Below are 16,795 nucleotides of genomic sequence, written 5' to 3' on the forward strand. Positions count from 1 at the left end.
ATTTTCTGTAGTATAAGTTACACATGTTCAATTAAAAGCATCCTGAACTACTAATATTATTAGAGTTTTAATACTGACTACTTCAGACATGTTAAAGTTAGTGGCCACCATGTGCCAGATTACTAGCAATGTGAATGCATCAGGCACAGTTCCCAGCAGTAATTAAAAAATGCTTTGCCAATGTGGAATGCTCCTACATGGGTAATACATAAAAGCCATAGCTGCAATGCACCATATTGTATCTAGTAATTCACCTTCCCTATCATAAGCTCATGAGTTCTAAAAATACACACATTCCCATCTCAAATACACACTTTGCGATTTTGGTATGCATGTATTAATTCAACCAAGCAAAAGCTTCTAATTTAATAGGCTGGGCTGAACACAGCAGAGCTACTTATGAGTTGCAGGAGAGGTACCTGTAGCACATGAGCTACTCATTAGAGAAGCCAGGTCTAGCTATATCAGTGGTACGTACATAAGTGCCTTCTTGGCACTGTAACTGAGTGTATGAGTGCCTGCCGCACTGTGTGTGTGTGTATGAAAATTCTATACTATTAAATTCTATAGTGTAATAAATAACCAACATCTACTTCCAAACACATTCATTCATTGCAGCTTAATAAAATAACTATATTACGTCTTCAGACATTTGTATTCCTCCTCTGCTGCTCACTATGGGCTTCCTTAATATCATCATTTACCCTCCATTTTATTTTCCCTTTTATTGTTGTATGCAACCTTCTCCTTTTCTCCGACCTTATTCACACTAATAACTTATTATATAAATATACTTTGAAAAAGTAGAGTCTAATTGACATGCCTGTGAAATTGTGTTGTTTTCCAGTTCTGATATCTATATCACTTATAATCTTGTATCCGTAAAAATTGCAAGTCAAACGTACAGAAATGGTATACCATTCTCAGTACAAAGGAACCATTAATGGCAACCTTTCCAACTTCGCTTTCAGTGCCAGTGATGTAAAAAGCAAATTATAACTTTTGTTTCATATTTTATTTTTGTTATACCCCTTCTGAATGGTCACTCTTTTTTAACTCTTTGTTAGACTCCTGTTGAGAAGCCCAATTTGCCAGTGGTTTTGAGCAGATTTGCAGCTCTGCCGCAGCGGTCAGCGCGACCCCGTGTACAATTGCAGCAGATCCGTGAATCCACACAGGAGCCCGTAAAACCACTTAGCAATCTGCTTTTAAAGCATAACCTTTATAGTTTATTTTGTAAAAAGTACTGAATTTCACTCTCTAATGAGCAATATTTCCAAAGCACTCTGCTTCTTAGATTAAAAGAGCCCCTCTTCTTTGCTCCCTTCCACCCATGCTCTTTTAGCTCTGTTTCCATAGTGGCCATGTTTTGAACACTGACTGCTAGTACTAAATCAAAAGTTCATAACACATTCTACGAACAGCATATTTATTTGCGTGTTTGTACCGCGCTAGGATCACCTCCCGAAGGAGTATCTCCCACCTTTGGCAGCCAAAAAAAGCAACTAGCGAACCCTAACCATAAGCCTAGATCAATTTTGAAAAAGGAATGTCTTTAATTGCTTCCTAAAAGAAAGGTGGTCCTTGCACTGTCTCAAAAACAGTGGGAGGCTGTTCCACAAGGTTGGACCAGCAACCGTAAGAGATCTTCCCCCTTGTCTTACTTTTCTAAATTTTGGAACCTGTAACAATGCCTGCTCACTAGATCTCAAGGAGCGTGTCGGTGTGTACCAGGAGAATTTATTAATCAAATATGCTGGGCCATTCCCCTGTAGACACCTATGCATTGTACAGCAGATCTTAAACTTCACCCTCTGTTTGATGGATAGCCAATGTAACTTCTCCAGAAGGGGTTTAGAGGGGGTGCGAGAGGGCTGGTTCAAAACCAGACGGGCAGCAGTATTCTGGACCACCTGGAGTCTAGAGATTACCGCTTCATTTGTTGACAGCAGCAATCCATTGCAGTAGTCCAAGCGACTCAATACTAGGGCCTGCACCAAGGTTCTCCTAGTAGAGTCTGGTAGTAAAGGAAATACCTTTCGTAGCATCCAGATGATATGGAAGCAGGAGCCCACCACTTGATTGCTATGATGTTTTAAGGAAAGCTCCTGATCAAGTCGGACGCCGAGGTTTTTCACTACCTGCTTGGGCTCTGGAGCCGGGCCAAGATCTTGAGGCCACCAGTCTGGGGTCCACAGAAGTTTGGCCTCACCGAACAGCATCACCTCCGTTTTTGCAACATTACACTACAGGAGGTTAGATGCCATCCAGTGTGCCACCGCCTTCATCCCCTGAGCAAAGGAGTTCCTGACCTCCACCGTAAGGGTTTCAAAAGGAAAGAGGAGTTGGGTGTCATCTGCATATGACACAGGAATAAATCCATATGATCTCATGATGTTAGCTAGGGGGGCCACATAGATATTAAAAAGAGTAGGGCTCAGACAAGAGCCCTGTGGCACCCCCTTAGAGATCTCCAACTCCTCTGACCGGTAATCCCCCAGGGTGACCCTTTGGGTGCGACCTGTCAGGAAACTCCTCAGCCATGACAGCGCCTTGCCTTCCAGGCCGATGTTAACTAGCCTGGTGGTCATGATGTCATATGACACGGTGTCAAACGCCGCAGACAGATCCAGCAGAACCAGGATAACAGAATGACCTTTATCCTGGAACATGCGTAGATCGTCTGCCACTGACAGCAAGGTGGTCTCAGTGCTGTGTCTTGGTCTAAAGCCCGACTGGGATGGTTCCAGACCGCCTGCTATCTCAATGTAGCTGGATAAGTGGCGATTTACATATTTCTCTATAATTTTCCCCAAAAAGGGGAGAAGAGAAATGGGCCTTAGATTCGCCAACTCCGTCCAGGGAATGGCAGAATTTTTCCTCAGTGGCCTTACTAACGCCCTCTTCCAGTCCATAGGGACCTGCCCTGTACAGAGGGAAAGATTAATCAAGTTCTGGATTTCTGGTCCAAGAACTTCTACCAGCTTAGGCAAGATACGGGCAGGAATGCTATCATAAGGACTGCCACTCTTGATCTGTGCAACCAATGAGATTACCTCCTCCAAAGAGATAGGAGGAAAGCTAGAGAGACATTGAGTAGGTGGTCCTGATTGTACACTCGACTGGGATCTGTTTCATACTAGCTTCAAATTGAACTGTAGCATGTGTGGTTGACTGGAATTATAAGCATACCCCAATCAGCATAACTTTAAAAAAATGTTTTAAAGCCAATCACACATACACTTTTTTTTTAAAACCACAACCTAATTTTAGCCACCTGCAATTTTATATCCTGTCCTCCATTTTACCTGCCTTTCATTTTGAAAACTGCCTCATTCAGTTGCAGGTTTGTCTGCGTGCTGCTCCTTTATACCTCCAAAATGGTCAGAGTGTGGATTGTGGGTCATAGTTGTGTGCTTAGGGTCAGAAAGAGTGCTAGAAAGAGTGACATTGACAGAGACGTGGGTTTACCTAATGTAGACATTACTTGGATTGGCTAGAGAGGGTTAAAGTGGTATCAAATGCTGCTTTTGGTTGAAAGCATTAATGGAAGCCAACATCCAGACCTCATGATTATACACTGTGGTGGCAATCACTTAGGCACAATTACTGGAGTAGGACTGAAAATCCTAATGAAGGAAACCTTTAGTAAATTAATGGTACTTATCTCACACACTTCCTTGGCTTCTCCATCATTTGTCAAAGGCAGAAGTGGAAGTGGTCAAACAAATTCTGTCCACAGATAGATAAATCCTAGAAACATGACAGTCAAACTGTTTCTGCATTCCTCAGAGACCACAACATGGGATCACAACAATTTACACTTTGATTTGGATGGAATATTTAGAAAGGATGGAGTTCATCATCACGCAACAGGGTGTTCCTCAACGACTTGAAAGACTGCAGCCTGTTTTTTGTATAGATATCATCTACACATCATAAACGTAAAGGGTCTTTCAGAGTCAATTGTTTTTCCAAACACTGGTTTCTTTAATTTTGAATTCCTTAAAAAACAGAACCTCGTTAGGAACTTCGGATTTCTCTGTTACATTTCATTTGTATTTCCATCTCCCAGGACCATTTCCCGATATTTAAAATGGCGGCTGCAACTTTTTACTCCAGTTGCTGCCAGTCAATCATGCCATTGCTATTGGCGTGTGAATCCGCAAATCTACTGCAATGGAGCCGCACCCCTAGATGACAAATGTATTTTCCCTTTAATAACTCTGAAGTTATTTACTCCCAATAACAAAAAAAGATCTTTGTGCACCAAGATCTAGCTTTCTGCCAAATTTGGTTTAATTCGGTTCAGCGGTTCGGGCAGTACTTGTGTCTGAAATCTCTATGGGAAATAACATAGGAAACGCACATTTTTGGACTCTCCCACCCCCTTTTTTTCCCGCCCCCGCTTGATGGTTCTCCTCAAAACTTTCCATGCAGAACTAGCCTTAGGAGGGCACTAGTTTTAAACATTTCATGAAGATTTGTCATGCAGCGCCAACGTTATCAGCAAATCAAAAACGCTTTTTCTATGGAAGCAAGGTCCTAACAGACCTATTGACGACTTGCAGTAGGTGATCTAATCGAAGCATGTTGGAGGCATCCAATATGTTAATCAGCCATTGTAGAAGCAAAGGACTCCATAATTGGGTCCGTTTCCATGTTGATGATCAAGTCTGAGGCTCAGTCGATAAGTTCCAAAGAACAAACATGATCCTCAGCTCCCACGGATGCAGATACTGTCCCCGGGCAACCTGCGTTGATTTCAACAGAATTCTGATCTAGCAGTCGTGCCGATGCACAGGAACTCCCTTTGGCTATTTGCCCCAAACTCGGATTCAGTAGAGGACGCAAACCCAAGTAACAGTCCTGATAATGTGCCACTAAAAGATCCAGGGCAGCGGGCGTCTGTAGAGCCAGGCATATGTCTAGTGCCCATTAAAAGGAGCAGTAGAATACTGGTTGCACACAGGTGAAGTAAGTACGGCAGAAGGTTAGACACCAATCCACATCTAACTCCTGCAGTGAAATAGTGCCAAAGAGTTGAAGCATACACTCACAGTAGTGCAGGAGGGATGCCGAACCAAGCAGCCGCAGAAGCAACATCCATTACGGAATCGCATTAACAGGATGAGAATGCCACAAATGAGGAACAGCAGTACTGGGGAATAAATTGAGTGTATAAAAGCCGAAATTACTTCAAAGATAGTTTGCAAAGAAGTGACGAGGCCAGAGCCTCTTAGTTTAAAAATTGGGAAACATCCGCAGTGACAGAAGCATTAAATATTTGATATATCAGTTTGCCGAAATACAGGGGAAGATTTTATTTAACAATGACTGTATTTCAACAGTAGTTCTAGCCACCTGCAATATGAAGGTCTCGAGGGAAGATGTTAGGGCCACTTCTTGCTGAAACAATAATGCTTTGAGTCTGCTTAGCTTATTGAAATCTGTTTTCATAGTTGGAATGGAAGGCCATAAAAAGTTATCTACTAGTCCATGCAGAGGGTCAAACGGGACATTGTTACAACAGTTGAATAACTGGGAAACTCACACAATATACGGACTCCTGCCCACAAACCGCAACAGTCTTGATTATTAAGCATGAGATAGCTTCCATTTGAAAGTACAGTAATGAAGGGAAGAATTGCGGGAACTCGAGTTACTTTAAAATACCTTGCCAAATTGACCTCCGAAACATTATAAGCGCCGTTAATTTTTAAAAAGGTTGACAAACAAGTGAATGATCGCCAGTGGAGTGTCACTCCTCTCCGCAAGAAAATCATCTCTATCAGTATGTTCATAGCTATAGGTAAACATCAGGGCCATAACTCATGGATGTAGCTGCTCCCAAGGGGTTCCTATTTACCTATTGAAAAATGTTTTATGCAAGTTGTAAACTTGCTGTTGGCGATATGGGCAATGAGAGAACCTATGTATTAACCATACAGCTGAAGGTGTTTCGGCTACAGTGAATGGAAGTTTTTTTAATTTCTGTAAGTGTAGCATGGTATATGTTGCTTCTTTCAAAGCCATTAATCGTTGTTTGTGTGTTTAATTGAAAGACAGAAACAAAGCAGTACAGTTCAAATATTGCCAAGGAACGCTTCCAATTTCAGTGTTTCAAGCGTCCAGCCATATTGCATGATGAATCTGAGTTGACTCTGTCCATGATACAATGTCGACATATCATTCTGTACAATATTCATAACAGACTATACAAGTGTACTCAAATTATAAGTACGGGATGATAATGTATTAATACTATTGTCAACTACAGCAAGTACTTGATCAAAATTACCTTGATCAATTTGTCTCAAACACATAGCAGCCTCAATTTGTGATCATTTCAAAATTTCATTGTAAGCCGCATATAGAAATCTATTCGAATGAAGGGACTTGGGACCCAATAAAAAATGAGATAGATGCATGTTCTTGAACAGTAGAGAAAGATGTTGTTTCACTGCAGACAGTGTGGAATGTTCTAATCATTGCTGGCATAGCTTACCCACTGTATAGGTGTAAAGAGTGTTCGAATGGGGTGAATGTGAATATTGTGGATCAGCACCCGGGTCTGTAGTTAAGAAAACGAGAATGACACCCATTTGTGTCAACTGTCCACAACAACCATCCACCAGGATCCGAAAATGACGAGTTAAATGTACCATTTTGTATCATACTATTTAACTGGGCTTCGGTATAAATTTATGTAAGATTGCCAATTATCAAAGCGGGCAATTGAAGGATTTGTCAGGGTTTTCAGTTCTTTGGCCTTAGCCAATCCCAGGCAACTGGTTTGTGGAATGGTTTCATTTAGGAAAATAATTTGTGTTACCCAAATTGATTTCAGGGTAATATTGTCTTTCCAATAATCATAGCCTTTAAGGGCCAGCTGGTCAACAAATGAAGCAGCATATATCAGCTTTGTCTGACTAAGAATATACTTTTTTGACTGGGAGGAATCAATTTAAAATAGTATGATGTTGGGTTTGAAATGTCATAACTTGTAAACTATGTATACTTTTTGCACAAACACTCCTTTTCAATCCAATGGAGCCTCTTAGTGTAGACAAGTTTAAGATTTAATTTCTTTAAAATCAAGTGCTTCACAGCCGATGCGCGTTTCGCCCCCTGCAGGCTTCCTCAAGGAAGATTTTGAATATGCTCAGCACTGCATTTGCCAACACTTGTATATTCAATGATCCTTAAAGTGTTAACTCGGCTACGGGAAGACGTGTAGGAAGGAACTTTGGCGTTTCTCGATGGAACTTCTCATGGCTCCGGTGCAAAACTAAAAAGACATCAACTGCGACTTTTTGCTGATTTATGCAAGGATAGAAATACTTTAAGGATCATTGAATATACAAGTGTTGGCAAATGCAGTGCTGAGCATATTGGAAATCTGCCTTGAGAAAGCCCGCAGGGGGCAAAACGCGCGTCGGCTGTGAAGCACTTGAATTTTAATAAATAAAATCTTAAACGTGTCTACACTACGAGGCTCCATTGGATTGATGTTTGTGCAAAAACTTGGATTGAAGAATGGTGCTAAATGCACAAGAATTATAGAGACTTAACATGATGTGCGCTGGTGTAGTTTTGTTTTCTATGGTTATGACACTCTGTAAAACCAATGGTGGGCAGGTTGTCTAAGGTTAATGCTTTAGGTGGATAAGCATTGTATACCAAGGCTGCACTCAATATTTAAGACATATAGACATACAGTATCGCTTGTGTATAGATAAAGAGACAACTAATGATGTGCTGATCAAATATAGCAAATCCGCCTTTTGTGATGTATATAAACTATATATACTTGTTAGTCTTTGTTTTGGAACTTACCTGTGGCATAGTTGGACAATGTTCCCAGTGAGTATTATTATAATGGGGCCGCTGTCCACCTGCCTTTTGCAAAACATTGTGTCCATATTGGTGGTAGCAGAACATCTCAGTGTAATTAGCGGAATTAGGATATAAATCTTCTGAATCAAACACAGTATAATATTGTAATTCGGAAAGCATTGAATTCACAGTATTAACATCCCAGTCATCTGACGGTAATCCGGGTACTATTACATCACACATAGAAACTTTGAACACATATGGAATCTACAGGTTCTCCATAGGAGAAAATATATCGAAAGGAACCTTATCCCAAACAATTCCATCAGTCACTGAAGCAGCTGAAAGTTGACAAGGGACAAGTCTCTTTTCATTTTATGTGAGGAAGAATGTGTGGTTAGCACCCTGTCAATCAGTTCCATTGCAGAAAGTTACGGAAGGTAATGGCCGTTGATCATTAGGAAAAAACGATCACAAATCCAATCCACATAAATAAGAGAACTAAAGAAAAGATTAACCAGATGTATATCCAAGAAGGGACTAGATAAGTGCGTTTAAACCAGGAAGAACTGTCAGATTAAAAATTATCTTGATCCATTTAGCACCCAGAGGAACTCAAATGGAAAGAGGAGGCTGCGATTCAGCAGTCTGATTTGAAGAGTTTAACTCAGAAGGCTATCCAAAGGCAAATCAGTATAAACAACATCTATTGTAGAAAATGGAGAAGTAGAATCAGGCCCCAAATCAGTAGAGATTTTGACCCCACCCCAGGGAAGGAGCAGCAACATTTGTACTCACTGGCTGCAAAGGAAAGTCTTGTGAGGGACCCCTACTAATCATACTATGGAGAATTGGTCCTATGGTGTAACTTGACATGTTCAATTGAGACAAAACTATTTTCTTTATGTCCTGGAATGGTGGCAGGACCACAGTTTGTGTGCCCTGGATACCAAGGACTGGAACAGGAGCAGAGTAAGTTGGGCCAAATTCCTTCTTGAGGGCCAGGTTTTTGTGAACTAGGTGTAGTGTAGTTCCTATTTTCCCAATAGGCCCTGCGCATTGGAATAACATAAACAGTAGTATCGACGTAGAAGTGCGGATCTTCCAGGCCTCCACTGACTATGTTAAACTTAATTGGGGTTGTTACCAACTAGCTCAGAGGTCACTGGAAACTTTCTTGACTGAAATAGGAAGTGATCAGCTTCCCTGGCACAGCCAAGAAGGGATTCAGTTTTCCAACAACCGTGCAACATGACAACTTTGCTCCTCAGATCAAGAGTCAATCTCTAGGGTCGTGTGAAACAATAGACAGTTATTTTACTCAGTCAGTGGTTGTGCAGTTTACTTTCACAATCTGTAGAGAATAGAGAGACAGGCGTTTTCAATAAAGGGTAACATTTATTGAACAGTCTTTCTTCTCGTACAAGAGAAATGAATTGCCACAATTGCAAGACTTGTTATTATAAAAAGTACGTACAGTAAGATGAGTATTGCGAAATAATACTGTAAAAGCATTGATATGGTTTCTTAGCCATACAATGGTTTAAAATGAATAAAACATATATACATTCATATATACATTAGGCTAAAATACTCAACTGGTGCTTCTAACTACGCCTACCCCAGTGTACCTGACCTAAGCCTAATACTTGGGAGGGGAGTAAGTAAGTAGCTTTAAGTTAAGTTGGTTTTGCCAAGGTTTGCTTCAAGAATTCTCTCTAAGGGTTTAGTCAACACCATACCTCTGGAATAGAATGATGGATGTCTGGTATCTCCTTCAGGGGGTCGATATCCCAGTCACCCGCAAGGGTAGACTAGAAACGCCGGAGCTGGATTTCTCTGCAGGAGAAAGACAGCGTCTCTTCTCAGCGCGTCGAGGAGGAGGGGCAGCGTCCGCTGGCAGCTTGCATCTGCTGGGCTCTTTGCAGGGGACGGCTGTTCAGCTCCTAAGTTCACCACACCATCGTTCGCTAGTTAGCAGCGATAGCAGTAGCGATAGCAGCTATGGTATCATCAGCATGACAGCTTCTGCAGCAGCGATGGCATTGATAGCTTCAGCGAAAACAACCGCAACACAGCAGCATCTTAAGGCAACATTGGTAATATTTATACCTGAAAGGTGCCTTGTTTGACGTAAGTTTTTGGACATAAGACGTCAATAAAGATGTCACTAGGAAGTGATCGTCTATCAGTGCTCATTAGAGTTCTATTACTAATCAAAACACAGCAAGCGGGGATTTCCAGGTTGCTGAGTTTTTATCTTGTTGAAGAACTCGGAGTGTTAATCTAGGAATCTCAGATAGTAACTTCTGCTATGTCATTGCACTAATTGGTTGCAAAGGAAGTGGCAGAGAAAAGCGATTCTGAAATGTGGCTCTGTTCGTGTGAGGCCAGAGACCAGTTTCTGAATATTGCACTTGAACGGTTATGCCAATATAGGGAATAAATGGATTTATAGCCGAATAGGGGCATAAGGTCTCAGTATCGATCAGGGTCCTAGATTAGAACGCAACAAAGGTCTCTGACTTTAGGAAGCCAACCAGATACAGGAATTTGAATGTCTGGTCTTGAAGAGAGAGGTGAAGGCAAATGCATGCGAGAAAGGGTATCATAGCACTTTTGTAGATTCTGTAAGACAGTACAGTGGTTATCTACATCAAAGGCTGCGGTTGCTGCCACAACTTCAAGACCATCAAGGTCTGGAACATACATCTTGATGTCAAAGAGCATTTGGTACGGGGTCCGCCCACCGAGACATCTTTTAGAGAGATTATTTAATGCCTGTGGAACCCCTTAGAGATGGTTCAACCAACCACACCCTGTACCTGATACTCTAGCTGTTAATGACAGCTTTAAGTTATGGTTCAGTCTCTCGACAATAGAATTGCCTTCTGGCCTATATGGCGAAGAACAGTGCACTTGCCCACGCATGTACTACATCGAATCACGGTATGTCTTAGAGGCAAAAGCCAGACGTTGGTGTGAGTGGAATCCGCGACAGGTATAAATCCAGATAAAGACTTGCAAATAAACAGTTTGAGTGTCAGCTAAACCCAGAGGAACCTGGAGCTATAATCAGCTGCAACCAAAGTACACTTTAAAGCAGTATCAGAAATTAAAGGACTGAAGTTATCTAGAGAAACACAACTAAAGGGTTGATTAGAAACAAATCTGTCTGAAGTGGATGAGACATTGTAGAACTTTTAATTTGTTTACACGTCACAACATAAAACATATTTTCTAGTTTGTTGATTTAAACCTTTCCACTAATATCACTGTTGTAAGAGTGAGATAATGGCAGCCACTCCAGCATGTATGTCTACTGCAGATTTGTCTACCTCATCAGTCATAGAATTCCATACTGCGTGTACTGCCATACATTGATGACCCAATGTTTGAATGATATGAGCTTGTTGCAATTTATCTTTAAAATGTGCCACACCAACCCAAAGCATGTTATGCTTTGTTGTGTTACCTCTGGAATCCTTAACATTATTTTGCTGGGATATAGCCAAAGAAGCGGCTTCACCTTTTGCTAATTATCCTTAAATGATTGTACACAAACAAATTAATCACACACTAGAAGTGTGGGAAATTCAGGATCCGTATATTCATGAGCAAGACGCAAAGCCTTCATTTCAACCAACTGTGTGGGATGTAGCACATTGAATCCACTTGGGATGAAGGGCTTTCGAATTAGAAACGCTAGGTTTTGTGACAGCCTCTAAGGCGGGCACAGGAGAAATGAAAATAATGAGAAATGAGAAAAGTTTGTTTACCTTGAGCCAAAGGTCGTTCCTTGAGAATGGACATCTGGACTGCTGTTACTATTTTTTCAACGGATGCAAAACGCATTTCTGCCAGGGAATATAAATGCGACTTATTTGCAAAGGGAACTGTATCTGCTTCATTAAATGTGATATAGGTAAAGCCAATAGAACCCAATACAATCTGGATGACCAAATTTGTTGTATTAAAATGTGTATGTAAATGTCCAGTTTTAAGTAAATCAAATTGTAAAGACCTCAGAATTACAGTGTGTATTGGCATCCTGCAGATGGCTGAAAAATCTGGGCGTATTAAGGCATAGAGTGGCATAATACGTTGAGCACAGTCAAGAATATAAGTCCTTCCAAAATGTAAAAAGCCAAGCAAAGATTGTAACTTTTTAAGTAAATTTGGGGCTTGCATCTGTGCGTATTTTTGTAAAAATTGAGGGGCCAAGCCCTTACCCTCATTGGTTAATCTATAACCAAGGAAAAAGACGCGGAGGACAGCAATGTGAGACTTTGCAAAATTTAACTTGCAACCAAGTTCAGCAAACCTTAAAATTATGCGATCCAGTCTAGCTAAATGAGGATTCAATTAATCATCTGTTAAGTAGATGTCATCGACATAGGACAAAGCATCAGGGTCAGGCATATCGCCTCTGGGAATCAAAGCTGGTAAACTCAAACCCATTACAGCTCTCTAGAGCCAAATTGTCACTGAAAAAGCCATTGGAAATATCAACCGTGGTTTAAAATTTTCTACAAACAACATTGTTCATTTAGGCTGTGTGTATTGTGCACAGCAAAAATGTGAGTATGACTATTCAAATGTCAATAATCTAAGACAATACTAATCAGGTTTTGAAACTGGAAAAAGAGGATTATGTATCTGTGATACACAGGGTTAAATTACTTCTTAGTACTCCAATTGAGTAAGAATGTCTTTAACAGTCGCTTTGGCATCATGTTTAATAGGATACTGCGGCTGAGATTGCGGAGTGGAGCTTATAGCAATTACATGGAAAGAGAATCTTTATACCATCCAGCTTGGTCGTGATATAAAACAGGGGCCAAAACCAGGTCCCATTCAAAGCATAAGCTTGTTTAACTGCGTCTGGAACTAGATGCGAAAATGAAGGAAGAATAACATCCTCACCCTGGGAACAAGCAAGAATAAATGGAGGTGACCAATCAACTTCCGTCAAAAGAATGTCTTAAGAAGAAGTCAGGTTGTCCCAAAAGATGGCTTTAATGGTGCGTCTAATGTCATCTTCAATTTGAATATCTTTGTTATAGAGTCTGTTGAGAAGCAACGCGGGTGTCCCCAATCTCTACTATGACAAACGTTTCAGTTACTCCCACCTGCAGAAGCTGGTGGAGTGAATTCAGCTGCACTGTCGAGGAGAGTCACCGTCCAATATCCTGTCCAGGAGAAGGGCTCTCACCGCCTGGGGCATATTTAGCTGTTAAGGCTGCTACTCGCTTTTTCTGGAAAGGGGGCTTATAAGGAGGTGGTTGATCCTCCTTTTTGATCTTTACGTCAAAAGAGCGTTGTGTCCTGTTTAGGTTGCACATACACTCCATGTCTACGATCAGATTGTCCTACTCTGTCATACTATTGGTCAGACGAGTCTTGAAAGGAACGAGGGGAATGACTGTCAGGAACCTAAAATCGATCAGGAGTTTTAATTTTAGAGCGATCACGAAATTCGTAATGTTATTCAGAGTATGCCGGGGGCGGCGTACCACCATGAGGTCTATCCTTTTGTTGCGGTTGTTTAGGTTTATCCCATGTTTTCTTCCTAAAATCACAGATAGGACGAGCCTTTTTTTCCGGAAGCCAGTTTTACATGGGAAGAAACTATTGTGTCCTAAGGACGTATACACCTGTGAAATAATAATAGACAACTTGCGTTCATGGTCTGTAATAGCCACAGCGGCAAGTTGCTGGGGGATAGCCAAAGAAGCGGCTTCACCTTTAGCATTAGAAAGAATCATTTAGCAGAGAAGCTGCATTTTTCCATAAATTTTCATCCCCAAATTGAGGGCAGGACCTGCCCCATGTTCATTCTTTATTTGTTTGAGGACGTTCAGTAGAGCGCCCATCTAGGGAGAGTCATAACAGAGAATATGCAGTGTGGCAAACACAGTGCCCCAAGTGTTGCAGACGACTACAGAGGGTACCAGACCATTAGTTGAACACATGGATAACATTTTACGTTTTTCCTGTGGACCCCTAAGGAGAAACACAGCAGCAAGTTGATAAATTTTTGGAGAAATCCAAAACGGAATGTCCTCACGATTAAGTGGGCCTATGCCCATTACCAAATTTACAATTACCGGACTAATAATAAGTCCCTCAGCTTGTTGTGCCTGAGCAGGCACACCAGCTCTAGTTAGACCCGCCAAAAGGCTTGGGAAATAAATTGCATCAAATGTCTATACAAAAGAATAACCAGATCATATAACGCACGTCTGTCTGTCAAATTCAGACCAGCTAAATTTGGGTACGGTGTAAAGCCTGCAAAAGTAGGCCAGGGGGGCCCATCAATACCTACGAGGCCCATACAAACAATAACGGGGATATGGGGAAGGGCGCCATTAAACCAGGTCTGGTGTTCCCAGACCGGAAGAGCAATATCAAGAAGTGCATAAGGACGATAAACGTTTGGTGTGACAGCAGCATTATAAGTATGAAACATATTATCATTAGCATTGAGAGCCAGGAAAGTAACTCAAGAATAAAAAACTTCAAATCAGTACGCAACATCTGCTTCAATCACTGAAACTACAGGTGCCCCCGCATTAGGGACATCATGCTGAAATAAGAGTTAAGTAACCGCTGGGCGTCACTTAGCCGTAATCGCAAAGATCATAAGCAAAGATGCAAAAGGGCAGCACAAAAGTGGGCATAAACTTTTTAATATTCAAGCTTAAAAACCCAACAGAAATAGGCGATCCCTAAATACTGTGGTGAAGGAATCCCAAGCACCACAGGTGTCCCAAGGAAACACTACAAGGGTATTGTGCACAAGTACAAGCGCTACTCAGGCTTCCTGTAAATAAGTACCAGACCAAACGTTGGCGGCGCCATGATGCAGGGATTCTACTCAGTAACAGAACTATGCTTGGAACCATAGAACATTAGTAGATCAAGACTGCGTCACCAGACCACCACAGTACCATGAGTCCGACTAGCTATAGTGTCTCACTTGCCCTCCTACTCATATCCACAGAGACAAATGTATTATCAGCCCAGAACACAATAGTCCCGACCCTCTCAAGGATCGGGGTGACAGGATCTCGCCCTTTCACTCACACACTTGTACTTATCCACATAAGATATGAGAGAAACACGAGGGAAGTTTGAAATGTTTATTTAAACTATTGTACTCTAGAATGCAGTATACTTCCCACAATCAGAAAATAACTGTAGGTTCTGTGTGAAAATATAATGTGGGACAGAAGTAAACGTATTTACATAGTAACGTGTGCAAAGCCTGTGTTGTGCACAGTTAAGCTAACATAGGGAAAATCGCAATGGGCCCTGGATAGAACACATGACACCCTTAATTTCACACATTAGTGTGGTTTGTGGCAGAGGAGCTCACATGAAGAGTGACACTTCAAAGGTATACATTTTTACTATATAAGTTTGAATCAAAGAACTTTGGCTGTGAGGGTGCCTCAGGTCTGTTTTGTGGGATTGAGAGGAGAAGTTGTTATTTTGTATGCATATATATATGTATGTTATGTGAGATGTGGTTTTTATTTTTGCATTTGTTTCTCCATATTAGGAAATGTGCACAATTGAAGAACTCAATGAAGAGTTCACGTCAAGACATAGCTTAGAATGGAAGTTTCTTTTTCTAGACCACAGGTGGGTTTTTGCTTATAATTATCTTTTGTATGTTGATGTAAAACGTGTTGTAATTTATATCCCCTGCCTGAAACACATTTAACACTGTTTCAGTTTTCATCAGTAAAATTGTAGCCCTTCCTAATGGTAGATACATCACTAAATGCAGGCTCTATCCTAAATATATTAATACTTGACAGTAGGGTACCCATTCCTTGCACTGAAGGCCCTAACTTAGTGTTGAGCACTATAAATACATTATAGCTGATTTAAATTAAATTACTCACACCTGAGTTCTTGTAAATATCAGGCGTTTGAGTAGTCTGAAGTATCTTCTATCATAATGAATTTACTGTAGCTACAACAGTGGATTCCATCACTTAGTGCACCTGCATAAGATGTCAAATGATACGAAGGCTCTTAACCACTACTGAATTGGATAATCCACTCTCAGGTTGCTTGCAACCCTTAACCCTCCACCACCAAAGACACCGTCCCGCACCCTGCCCTAGTCCATCCTCCATAACTACCCCCCATGCTGAACACCTCCCAAGCAGCACCAGATGACCGCAAGACAAGCCATAAGTCCCCCACCCGATCTCTACCGCCCCACAAGAATAACCTACTACCTCAACCCGACCCCCCTCTTCTGCCCCAGACCACAACCCAATGAGACACCACAACCCAATCAGACAACCTAATTAACACCAAAAGACAACACAACTCTATCATCTCTTTTCCCCGCCAAAGAGACCCCATCCAGAAGCAACACTCCCCCGCTCAGGAAGAGACAGATTGCCACCTCACTCGTATTGAAAACCAAGTCGACATTATAATACAAGGTCTGAATCTTATCCTTACCAACCTCTCTACACTCCACAACCCTCTCCTAAGCACCCACTCCACCACCCTCTCCTCCACCCCCGCATACCCCAGGCCAACCAAGCCACCGCCTCCTAGCCACTCACCCTGCCCTTCCTCGTCCCAGGCCCGGAGACCAAGTAGAGCGGCGGAAGACATGTCCTCGGAGGAAGCACTCGAGCTAGCCTTATCTTACACCACCCCTTCCACCTACGTCCTACAATCTACTATCCAGCTAATAACCGGATTCAGAAATGACGACTTCCTCCCGAAACCCCCCAGACCCACAGCCTCCCTCATCAACATCCCTACTGACCCAAACAAAAAGTCTCCCTGTACCAACTGCATGCTCAAAAACTGCATATCTGCCACGAAACATGCTACAGAGCTGGCAGAATCCATCCTCAACCATAACATAGACGTAGCCTTCATCACTGAGACCTGGCTAAATGACTCTTCTCCGCCT

The 16,795-nt window shown here is 41.7% G+C and overlaps 1 protein-coding gene across 1 annotated transcript in view; it reads left to right on the forward strand.

Annotated features, from left to right (window-relative positions):
* The window catches only part of CLOCK (clock circadian regulator), a 1,177,342-nt gene that overhangs the window by 623,450 nt on the left and 537,097 nt on the right, over nt 1-16,795 (forward strand). Inside the window, exon 11 of the mRNA XM_086962635.1 lies at nt 15,407-15,489. Coding sequence (XP_086818761.1) covers nt 15,407-15,489 — 83 coding nt within the window. The remainder of the gene's footprint in view (nt 1-15,406; nt 15,490-16,795) is intronic.

The sequence above is a fragment of the Lissotriton vulgaris genome, chromosome 3_1 (assembly GCF_964263255.1).
Source record: "Lissotriton vulgaris chromosome 3_1, aLisVul1.2, whole genome shotgun sequence".
Lineage (NCBI taxonomy): Eukaryota > Metazoa > Chordata > Amphibia > Caudata > Salamandridae > Lissotriton > Lissotriton vulgaris.